Genomic DNA, 12495 nt, shown 5'->3' with positions numbered 1-12495 from the left:
GGATTTCCTAATTTTTAGGCATTTATTAGTCCTGATATCACCCATTGTAGATTAGGGTCTACCATGGGTGACAGAGTAGAGGTAGGGTGTAGGGTTTGCCTACATGCAAACCCATACAGGGTTTGCTGCCAAGGTCCCTAACAATCTGTGGATGTGTTTTTCTTCTTTCTAGGCATAATTTATATGTTGCTGAATCATAAGTAAGGAAAGATGAGTAAGTGGAGCATGTCAGTCTCTGTTCTTATCCTCTTCAGTTTGTATACTTATGAGGCAGAGACGGCTCATTAAAAAGAGGAAGAATTTATCTCTGAAACCTCAAACCAATCCTGTTTATTTATGGATAGTTTTGAAAAATAGCTTACCTTATTTATCATGGTGGGCAAATATCATGGAAAAAGCCATAATCATAAAACATATCTCAGTGCATAGCAGAACATGTCTTTCAAGTGGAATGGATGAGATTAAACCTCAAAGCTCTCATTAATGCGATCGGAAGCTTGATACCTAATTCTCCTTGATTATGCTAAAAAATTCTGAAAAAAAATATGTAAAAAAAAAATCTCATTTCAGAAAGCCAGTTGGGGCTGCAAACAGATAAACATGCGCTTCCTTGTCATCATTTGCCAAATTGAAGCTTTTAAATTGGGGAAAGAATGGTCAAGGACATCATAAACCTTTCAAAGCTTGCTTACATAACAGACAAAGCCTTTATCCCAAGTATGAAGAATTGTGTATTCAACCACAAAATAATAACCTTAACCTCGCCCTGTAGCTTGTTATTTTTATGGAGATTTTATTATCCAGTATTAGCAGTTAATTATTTTCACCTGAGGGTCTTTGTTAAAGGGGCAGTCCTGCTTATTAGTACACATATTTTCTGAAAACATCTGGGGGCATGGGAGTTGAAATTTCTCTTTTTCCGGAATAATGATGCAAGCAGCTCACTGGGGGCAGATCCAGCACTGCCCCAAGGCAAAGCAGCTGCTGATGACATTATGACCCTCAGCACTGTATTCAGCAAACACAGCCTGCCTGCTAATTTTTTAGGACATTTCAGTCTGAAAGTTTCAGTGCTTCCAGCGGGCTGCCTTTTTGTTTCACCTACAAAAGCAAGGCAAAGCAAGAAAAGCCCAGATAAATATTTGATATCCACGTCTTGTGCAGGTGGATGCTGGCTGGTCCTGGGGATGCTGCATCCCCGCGCGGTGCTGCTCGCGGGAGCGGCTGCCACCCCATGGGACAGGGACTCTGCTGGGACAACTTGCAAGGCGAGGACACCAGGCAGGTGGTGTCTGACAGGTCCTGCCAGCGCCGGCCAGTGCAAGCAGGTGTGCTGAGCCTGGTCTTTGCAGAGCTCTCTGCTGATCGTGGCTTGTCAACACCCTGCCCTGCCCCAAACAGCCTGTAGTTGTGTTCTCCCAGTCCCCTGCTTGTCTGATGCATCTCTTCTTCTCCTGCTTGGTGTGCCCTAGATTTTTAGAAAAGTATCTTAAAGCCTTCCTCCTTTCCTTGTTTGTAGTGGAGGGTGGTTTGTTTTTTAAAATAATTCCCATTTCCCTGCACCTTTGAGGGTCTGCTACTTCTGCTTAGTTTCAGTAGATCTGCTACTCCTTATTATCTGCTCCAGTGCAATCAGAGAGAACCTTTTAAAATTTCATTCCCACCCCCTTCCCCTGAGGCAAAGAAATCATTTAGGCCTGCAGCAATATTAAAGTTCATCTGTCACTCCCTTTCCACTCTTATCTATCAATGACTGTATTCCCTCTGGGCTCTGTTTGTTTGCCAAGAACATATTTAGGGAGTCTGTTATTTGTCTTTCCTTCTTTTGCAGGTTAACTCCATTTTAGCATTTTATTTCCTTGTCATGCCTCTGCAGCCATTTGGCTGTTGGCTCTGTCTCCATTCTCCTTCTCAGGAGGGTCCAGAGGTTAGAGATGAGTCATAGAGAAAAGTATGGGGTGAAAACTCAGACTGAGCCAGGCCACCTCTTTCTCCCAGCTTCACTCAACTTTTGCCACTGACCTGGTAGTTCCAGCTGTTTCTGTGTGAGCAATGGTCTTGACTGGGATGCCTGGAGATGTTCCCCTGCAGAGGAACCTCTTCACTGTCCTTCCCCAATATCGTTTGAGGCAGGAGGGGAAAGTGCTTCCCTCTGATTACCTAAATTTCCATATCTCATTCCATTAATTTGACAAATTTTTGCCACCTGTCAAAAACAGGAAATTGGATTTGACCTAGATTATGATCTCTAAAAATAATTATTGGTCGCAAGCACTCCCATCTCTTTGTAATCTGAGTATTCATTATCATCTTGATTAATTCTGATGACAGGATGATAGGATACCCAGGAGACATGAGACTTCCTCATTTATCTAATTCTTAGGTTAAGTGTGAATACCTTCAGATATGAAAAGAATGTATAGCACTTGCCCTGCCGCCATCAAACACTTTTGTGCTTCATATAATCTTTCACCAAAGTGATGCTATTGAAAGAAACCCCTTGCCTTTGTGTAGACATGAAATGATCTATTTGCTTTTGTAAATTGAGAAATTACACTCAGATGGGTAATCTACAAAATTAAAAAGCCAAATAAATTAATCAGCAAAATAAATTATAAAATATATGGAAAACCAGATTGTTTCCAGACTCATCAGCTAAAACCTGACATTTTGCTGCAAACTGGGGGTTTCTCAGTTTTATTAATAACATTTAAAGGTAGCTTCTTTCACACAAGTAAATTAACACACCTTAATTCATGAAAAAGCAGCAAAGAATCCAAAACTTGATACTAGGTAGGTACCTAAAGTATTTTAAGAATTAATATTGACACATAATGGTTGTTTGTATATTATGATATTTTGCTATCTCTCTGGCATGGATTTGAAAGGGTTATCTTCACCTGCTAGGGTCTGGAAGAGTACTAGTCATACAGTCTCTTTAGAAAGGTCATTTATATATTTGTCTTTCAGAAATCACATTTATGCTATTGATTGCTAGATTGCAAAAGAGTGAATAGATTCCCCCTGTCATTTCAACCTTTTCTTCTCATCCCCCTTCCTTTTATTACAGATACTTCCAATACCTGTGAAGGCTCCCAGCTGCAGTTGGGGCTCTCTGCTCCCCTTTGCCCTTTCCTGGGCAGGTTGCAGGCAGGAGTCAGTGTGCTGCAGGCTGCCCTTTCTGCTCCTGGTGTAAATCCAAAGCTAAGTCCTCTGGGCTTTCCTTACATTTCTACAAATTAAAGGGAAAAAATACTCTCCTCAATAGTGACACATTTACCCTGACCACGTTGTGGCAGTAGCTGAGAAACTTCTGCAGTCTTTTTTTCGCAGCCAAACCTTTCTCTCCTCCCCCTATTTTCTGACTAATTTGCAAAAGCCTGGTCTTTTTCCTGACCTTAGGTTTGAGGTGATGGAGTGCCCAATGCCTCCACACATCAGCTCTCATCCAAACCATCGACTGACCATGAAGGGGAGAAATACCCCTGTGCCTCCAAGACAAGTCCCAGTTCTCCCACTTGTCCCTGACAGAGTTCTTCATTGCTACTGATGATCGAGGGGTTGGCCAAGACTACCCTGTTTGTTGTTTTGCACTCTCTGTCTTCATTGTTTCATGCCAAAGGCTCCAGATGGTGTCTGTACCGTTGTGTATTGCATTTATTCTGTGAGCAGAGCCCAGGGTCACCTGAGTCCATACAAACACCGGTCCTTGCTGTCTAATTAAAAGGACCTGCGGCTGTTCCTTGTCCTTTGTATCCAGAACAGTGACTTAGCAAATGAGAGTGCAATTATCATGATATTTACATCTCATCTCATTATGAAAACCATCAACCAGATTTGCACATTCATAGCACTGCTGCTTTCTGGAGTTCATTCTGAGTAACTGCAAATACACCTTGTTACATTATACTGTAAGATGAGCATGGTGGCAAGGGAAGAAGGACAAATATGCACATAAACCCATTATTGGGTGTATATGGGCAGAGTCTCAGCTAATATAAATCACCAGAGCTCTATTGAAGTCAATAGAATGACAATCTACACAAGTCCCAAACCCACATTTACTCACATGCATTAGGATTGTGTTTGGAGTCATGCATGGAGATTATCACACGTCTCATCTGTCTTTGTAAGCTCAGTGTTTCTCTGGAGAGCTCATCTCTTCTCTCCTCAGCAGTTGGGATTGCCTCTTGGCTACCTGGGGCATTTCCAGGCTCTAGTTTAGGTGTCTGTGATCTCCCTCTACACACACTCTTCTGTGTGATTTCTGGTATTCTGCAGCGTGTACCTGCTTTCCATTTGCACTTCTCTCATTAAAAACTGGGCTTTGACAGAAAGAGATGAGCAGATGTGAGCAAGTAACATTTAATGCATCTGTGTGCTGCTGCCTGCTAATGCAAAGTTTGCTTGGTGTGGATATAAACAAATGGAAACAGCTTTCCTATAGCCTAACATAATATAGTTCTTGTTGTAAGAAGCAGGATAAGAGGGGGTACAAATTATATTCAGGTGGAGATTGAGATTTATAATTCTGCAGAGACTAAGAATAAAAACATAAATGCACTTTCATTCCAATGTGCCTTTATTCACTTGATTTAAAGCTACAGCAAGCTGAAGTCGCCTTAAATCATCAAGGGGTTATACCATTAAAAAGTCACATGTGCAATGTTCATCTTCACATGTTTTAGTAACTTCCCAAATTGGCATTCACTGGGGACCATCAGCTCTGTGAGAGTCTAAGATTAGGAAGATACAGACTGAAACCTTCAGCTAAGCTCTAAAAGAAGTATGAATATCTGAATGCAAATTAAAAACCCTGTTTGCTAAATCCTGATTTTATCCTCTAGCCTTCACATTCAATGGCAAACTTCTTTGTTTAGTGCTGAAGAACTCTCCAGGTGTGAGTGTAGTGTCTTCTTGGGCCAAGATCCCTGCTGCTGCAGATCAGACAGCAGGGGCAGCTTGGTTTAAGAGCCTGGCAGCTGGCACATTTTTCCTTCTCCAGCAGGGACCAAAGGCTTTCATTATTTTAACACACTTCACCAGCTGGGATCATGTCTTCCAATAAGCAATCAGATTGGAAACTCCTGCAAGTCCCCTTTTTCCCCTATGCCACCATCTCAGGCCAACACTTGCACTCAGAGAGCCAGTGTCCAGGGCTGCAGTGAGGCTGCCAAAGCCCTGCACACTCACAATCCCGAACTGAGGAAAGTTGTGGGTGCCATTGTAACGCACTGTTGTGGGCTTTTTGTACCGTAGCCTCAAGTCCTTCACCTGAACGACAAGATGCAGCTCGGCCATCAAGCAAGAATCCTTTGACCTGGACGGTGGAGGACGTGGTGTGGTTTGTGAAGGATGCAGACCCTCAAGCTTTAGGCCCTCATGTGGAGCTCTTCAGAAAACACGTATGTAGAAGGCTACCCTTACCACCTCTAGGTAATTTAAGTCATAAGAGACAGCCAGCACATGTCACACACAGCCCCTCAGCTGCCTTGGGCCTCCTCAACCAGGTTGAATGCAGGGCCTGGCCAGGAGTTCAGCACCTCTGGAGGGTTTGGGCTGAAGAAATTTCACTTATCCCTTGACATGGTCGTTAAACACCAGGACGGGCTAGATCATTGTAGGGCCCTTCCAAGTGAAACAGTTCTATTCTATTCTATTCTATTCTATTCTATTCTATTCTATTCTATTCTATTCTATTCTATTCTATTCTATTCTATTCTATTCTATTCTATTCTATTCTATTCTATTCCATTCCATTCCATTCCATTCCATTCCACTCTATTTTGTGCTATATTATGCTACTCTATTCATTTATACTTCAACGGGGAAACCATAACAGTGTCTTTAGAAAATGCTTTCTGTTTATTCCCAGCTACTCCAGCATAAATTGTTTCTATGCCAAGCCTTAGAGAAAGCACTGAGGATCTGGTGCTCATTTTTCATTGTCAGATTGGCACAAAAAAGCCTTGTTTCAATGACAATTTTTTTCTCAGGATATATATGATTCTTCTCTGAAGAGAATTTTTTATGTGTCTCTAGATATTTAGCAGGAGAAACCCAAAACAGCCAATATTTTAATCTTTTCCCCCTCAGTATTATGTAACTACATAACCAAATTTAACATACCTTCTGACTCTCTAGAGGATATGATAGTTGCTTTTGTGAGGATAACCTCCAGTGATGGAAATTTTATTATCCTTATTAGTAAAGGCGAAACTTGTCTGATCTGGAGTTTCTTGTTCTGCTGCTGTATATGGACTTGACACCAATGTATCTATTAGCATTTTTTGCCTTCTCCATCTCTCCTTAATCAATTCAGTCTGGCTATGAAAAATGGATTTTACTCTAGAAGTGACTTGTTTGTGTTTGGCTGGGGGTCATAAGTTTTCATGTAAGTGCCTGGACCTAGGTCTGAATGAGAATTGCTCCCCAGCCCTTAGTGCTGACCAGCACACCCAGTGCTGCAGAGACAACAAGAGGGCTTGATCCTTCCTTGACCCTGCGCCAGCAGAGACAAGTGGGGCTGTGGAGCTGCAAATGAGAGCTGAGGGATGAGAGCTGAGGGAGGCAAATGCACTTCCAGCTACACTCTGCCTCCAGGGCTTCCAGATACAGGAGAGGAGGTGGCTGAGGGGCAGCTGAAAATGAGGATGACCAGAGGTCCTGGTGTCTGCTCACCCTAGGAAGGTACTGGGGCCATCTGCCGTTCTGTAGGCAGGTCTGTGGGATGAGAACAGCAGCAGGCACAGCGGTGTAGGGCCAGATCTGCGGGTACAGGTTAGGTGCCGGCCTGCTTTTCCTGCCTTCTGCCTTATAAGCTGAAAATGAAAGCATGGCCTATATTGCTCATGTGGGCAACCAGGCAGATAAACAAGCCTCTTTCAGATTTGAAGGACCTTGCTATAAAATGAGTTTCTGACAATATCGGAAGGGGCTGTGCATCAAGAGAAAATCTTCATGCAAGAGAGTGAGAATTTACATGGTCTGAGGCATACAGGTATATCCCAAAGGGAAAACCCCCAACTTTTAAAGTTTTTATTGTAAATATGGAGAATGCAAAAGCACTAATTTTGTCGAGTTCCCATTTGTAGCAAAGTGTGTTTTTATGTAGCAGCAGGGCCTGGGAACGCTCCAGGCAGCCATGGGCCAGCTGCACTGGAGAATGCCATGGTACTGCAGCTGCTCTGCGACCAAAGAGATCAAGCTAAATTGCCACTAAAGACTGTCCCTGTCATCCTTTGTTGCACACCCAGCACCCATGGGCTCTACTTATCATTGGTTTCCTTGTAAAATATGCCATAGGTGTGAGAACCTGCATATGATTGCCACACAACTCAATTCAATTACACCTTTGAGTTATATATATCCCTGCAATTTTTCAGCCTTCAAACCTCATCTGGATTAGCACAAAGACCCCAGGGGTGAGACACAAGTGATTAGTCCATTAACCTCAGCCATATCTTCCTGTACGTTCAATCTTTCCATGGAGCAGGTGCATAATTTACTTAGAAGCACTCACTGTCATTGACAAGGCCCAGCTATTGCCCGAAATAGTTGCTTTGGCAATCAGCTCATCTGAGCTGGGAGAGAGAGGCTGCTGGGACCAGCAGGAAGAAAACAGCTGGAGGATGTATCCTGAACGTGGGCAGTATGCTTCCCTACTGCTCTACCAGGCCATTTGGGTGTCAACCTCAGTCCTGAGAGCCAGCTCTTCCAGCCTGCAGCCCACATCCTTCACTGCCCCAAAAGATGCTGCAGGATGTCCTGGCTCTGTCAGCTCTTCCCACCAGGAGCAGAAGCTTTGCTTCTTGCCAAGACACCTGAGGAGCTCTGTCACAGGTAGCTCCTGAGAGTGTCCACTAAAGACTGAGAAATTTCCCGCACCTCCCATTGGCTGTTCCCTGCTCTGTCAGCAGGGCTGTGTGCCAGGGACAGCCGAGCTCATCACTGATGGAGCTCTTGGGCTCACGGAAAGGAGCCCTTGCCCTGGCCAGGGACCTTGTAGCAGCACCGTGTGAGATCCCATGGATCCATCAGCAGGAAAGACTTGGCAGAAAGATAGGGGAGAAAGGAAATGGAGGAGGGGAAAGGTGGCCCTGATGGCACTGAATGTTACCAGTTCCAGACCTGGTTCAAAATCTGCTGGGGCTAATGTACATGTGGGAACCACGTTATCAAAGTCTTCTTTCTTAAAATTATTTTTAAAAGGGCTGACACAGTAATACTGTAAAGAAGTCAAGCCAAGAACCTGCACAGGGAAATGGCTAATATGGGCTATTTAATTGGATATGAATGCTCCCTCTGGTATACTATTGTCATGGAGTTTAATCTTGACCCCTACAGAGTAATAATAATGGAAATAATAAAATGCTGAACTCAACATTTAGAAGGAGCTGCCTCCACACCTGACCCTTGACAGTGTTTTTACCCTATGGCACCACAGTTAAAGGAGTTCTTATTTTATTTCTTATGCAAATAGTAATTATATGTAACACTTATTCTCACTTTACATTAGCTTCCTTAAAATAATGGCAAGGAGAGCGGGGAGGTGGAGAGAGTTTCTATTATGGATAGAGTGGGGGTTGCAAAATGAGGAGCATTAATTGATTGAGTTAATCAGAAAGTGACCTTAACTGCTCATCAGATAAATCACCTAGTGAATGGAATAATAATGATCAGGGCAAATTAGGATCCATAGCATTGCTTAATAAGTAGGCAATGGATCACAGTGGAAAGATCTGGCCATCAAAACCATAGAACAGTGTAGACAGCGTTGGTGTGTGTGTATCTGTGTATGTGTTTGCACACACACATAGCACTTGCGATGCTTTAGCTCTGACACTTCAAGTGTGTAAATGTGCTGGAAGCTGTGGGAATAGGCAGTATTTTTTGGCAGATCCACTGATAGACTCAGGATAAAACAGACAGGCTTTGAGTCCAAGGAAGAACAGTACAGCTGAAAGCATGGGTCTACAGCCCATAGTAAAGGAGAGTCTGTTTCACTGTGGGTTCAGGCTTCTTTTGCAGTAGTATTTCATAATTTCAAAAGGTTTTCAAGCCAACAGTTCTGAGATAAACAGCTGAGCTTGGTGGCAATTTACTCCATTTACATGAGGGTTAAATTAAAATCTAGCAAATATAATAATAAATGCAATTAAATAAGCAAGTTATTACTCTTTTGAATCCAAGAAAAAAACATATATATATATATGCGCACATGCACGTATACCATATACTTGCAACACTGGGTATAAGTGTACTGGGGACATGTGAAACCCACAAATAGCTGGGGACAAAACTGAAACTGAGATCCAGAGGTGTTCTCTTAGCAGTTTAATATGATTTCATCCTTCGCTGTCTCCATCATTCATACCTTTCTCTCAAGGCTGACTGGCTTTTCTCAGAATTGCACTTAGAACAGCACTGATTTTAAAAAATTCTACTTTTAATTGCAAAATAAATTGAAAACCTAAACTAATCTTATAGTTCCTTGAAGAATAAAAAGTAATATTTAATTAAACCTTCCTTCATGGCTTTCTCCTATCACATCTCAGATTTCAATTTTTTTAATGAAATTTCAAAATGCATGACATTTCAGGTAGCTCTATGACACGCTGTTTTTAATTCACCTTGTTTAATGTGTCAGGACACAGCACTTAAATGGGGGTTAACACATTTTGATTCTCTTCCTCTCTTTGAAACCAGGAAATTGATGGCAATGCTTTGTTACTGCTGAAAAGTGACATGATCATGAAATACCTGGGGCTGAAATTGGGACCAGCATTGAAACTCTGTTACCACATTGATAAGCTCAAGCAAGCCAAGTTCTAATAATTTCTTGAACAACAGAATCTGAGCTAAATCTAGATGGAAGACTAAAGGTAACGTTGCCTTACAGAAATGCATTCATTTGCAGATTGCTTTTCCTTCTTTTTTATCAAAGACTTTGTCTTTTTTGACATTTGTGCATTGTCACCTTTTTTTAATCTAATGGGATCTTTTTGGGCTGCTTTGTGTTAATAATTTGCCAAAAAGTATATAATTACAATAATTATTTTGTATCATTAATATTATTATGATTATAGTAAGTCCTATTTTTGTAACCAGAAGTGGGAAATCAAAACCAAACACAGCTGCAGCATATGCATAGGACTGCTAGAAGACAAACCAAGAGTCCCTCGCTTGCCGCCTCTGAGGAGTAATTGCTGACCTGCATTGCCTGGGCACCAGCTCCACTCTCCATGCTCTACCCTAAACAGGGCTGGAAAAGTGCAGCCTTTGGTCACCTTTTGTCTGATGGAAACTGCCCCGTGTCTTGCACTATCCGCAAAACTTGAATTATTCACTTAAAAAGAAACAAGAACAAAGAAAAGGGGGGGGGGGGAGAAAAAAGAAGAAGAAATAATTATAGAAAGAGGGAGGGGAAGGCTTTTCCCCCGGCTGAAGAACTTTATCCCGCTAGAGGGAGCAGCCCTAGCAGGCTTGAGCTCTGATGCTGCGGAGCTTTGCGTCCGATGGGCTTTGGCCGTCATGACTCCGATCGAGCCCGTCCGTAAACACCGCCCAGGAATCGCGGGCTCCCAGCGGGATGCTCCCGCCGCCGTTTGCAGATAATCCATTCAAGAGGAGCCCGAACGCAGGGAGTGTTTGTGGCAGGATGTTTCCTGTCCCGCCGAGGGGGTGGGAGGCAGGGAGGATGGATGGATGGATGGATGGATGGATGGATGGATGGATGGATGGATGGATGGATGGATGGATGGATGGATGGATGGATGGGTGGGTGGGTGGGTGGGTGGGTGGGTGGATGGATGGATGGATGGATGGATGGATGGATGGATGGATGGATGGATGGATGGATGGATGGATGGATGGAGGATGGATGGAGGATGGATGGATGGATGGATGGATGGATGGATGGGTGGGTGGGTGGATGGATGGATGGATGGATGGATGGATGGATGGATGGATGGGTGGGTGGGTGGATGGATGGATGGATGGATGGATGGATGGATGGATGGATGGATGGATGGATGGATGGATGGATGGATGGATGGGTGGGTGGATGGATGGATGGGTGGATGGATGGATGGATGGATGGATGGATGGATGGATGGATGGATGGATGGATGGATGGATGGATGGACGGATGGCTCCCACGATGTCTGGTGCACACATCTGTCAGCTCCGCTCCCCGAGCCGCCTGTCTGCCACACACTCTGTGCCACTCCCGGAGAAATCTGAATTCCTGCGCTTGTTTTTGTTTGCATCTTTAAAAAACAAGGAAGCTGGGTGTGATTCTTCCTGCTGTTCACTTTGCACAGGCCCAGGACAAATGCTGTAGGGTTGGTTCCTGACTGCGCTGTGGCTTTCAGTACACAGACAGATGTGTTGGACTATCTCAAGTGAGTTGAAAATTCACTTCTGCCTCTTATACAAATCTAAAAGGTGCTTATTGACACTTCATGTAACTGAGGGGGACAAAACAGGTCTCAGGCTGAGGAATGTGTATGAATCTGTGGAATGAGTATATCCTTGCTTTCATCCACAAAGGATGACTATGAAGGGACACATTCATACAGTTCAAACCCCTAGTGCATGACAGGGAGAGGTAGCAAGTGTTTGTAAGTCATGCAGGTGATTTTAGAGCTTGTTAGCTCAACTTTACTGAGAAACAGGGTCCTGATAGTATGCAAGATTGTTTGGCCCTGTTTATGTAGAAAAGAATGTTACCAAAAATACCTCATGAAATAAAATTCAACTTGATGCATGTTGCTAGACTAGAACTCCTACAAAAAGATACCCGTTCAAAGATGTGCTCCTGGACACCCTTAAAAGTAGGAGAAACCAAATCCTACAAGACTTTCACTAAACTCCTGGGGACTGGTCTCCTAATTCAAAAAACTTGTCATAAATTTGCAGGATTGGATCTCTACAGGACTGACCAGCTTTCAGCAAATCCTCTCTGCATGCTGAAATACCCTAAATAGGAATAGCTGAGGAGCTGTGTTAAATGAAAAGTCATATATGTCATTGAGTGACGTAATATAGGGAACCCTAAATGTGCCAATGCTTGTAATGCAGCACCCATGTACATTACTTTGTGTCTCTGGTATAAAGAATGGAAATCTCTTTGGTCAGCTGTCTGATTAAGGCAGAGGTGACATTCCATCAACAGCAAACCTGTACAGATAATTTTTCACTCTTACATTCCCAAAACATGTAAAAATCTTGCTGTATTAGTAACATCTCCTGCAGAGAGTCCTCAAACAATCTTTTTTCCCCCTCATGATTACAAACTTAGGTAACCTCTCTCCATTTCTCAAAATGGGATTTTAATTCTTTCACTTAAAATCCCACCTTGCTGTAATGTATCAGTAATCAGAGCTGGTTAGACTTTATCAGATGGCTTCAATGCTGGAAAATCCCACTTTGTCAAAATCAAAACTCTTCATAAAAGCATGTCACTTTCTAACATTAAATTCTATTTAACTG

At 43.0% G+C, this 12495-nt stretch overlaps 1 protein-coding gene across 1 annotated transcript in view; it reads left to right on the top strand.

Annotated features, from left to right (window-relative positions):
* The window catches only part of SCML4 (Scm polycomb group protein like 4), a 42294-nt gene extending 32423 nt beyond the window's left edge, over nt 1–9871 (top strand). Inside the window, exons 6-7 of the mRNA XM_063153430.1 lie at nt 5260–5405; nt 9709–9871. Coding sequence (XP_063009500.1) covers nt 5260–5405; nt 9709–9834 — 272 coding nt within the window. The 3' untranslated portion in view covers nt 9835–9871. The remainder of the gene's footprint in view (nt 1–5259; nt 5406–9708) is intronic.
* Nucleotides 9872–12495: the final 2624 nt, after the last annotated feature.

Source organism: Melospiza melodia, chromosome 3 (assembly GCF_035770615.1).
Source record: "Melospiza melodia melodia isolate bMelMel2 chromosome 3, bMelMel2.pri, whole genome shotgun sequence".
NCBI lineage: Eukaryota > Metazoa > Chordata > Aves > Passeriformes > Passerellidae > Melospiza > Melospiza melodia.
Note: the sequence above shows the minus strand (reverse complement) of the source record. Positions and strands in the feature narration are given on the sequence as shown.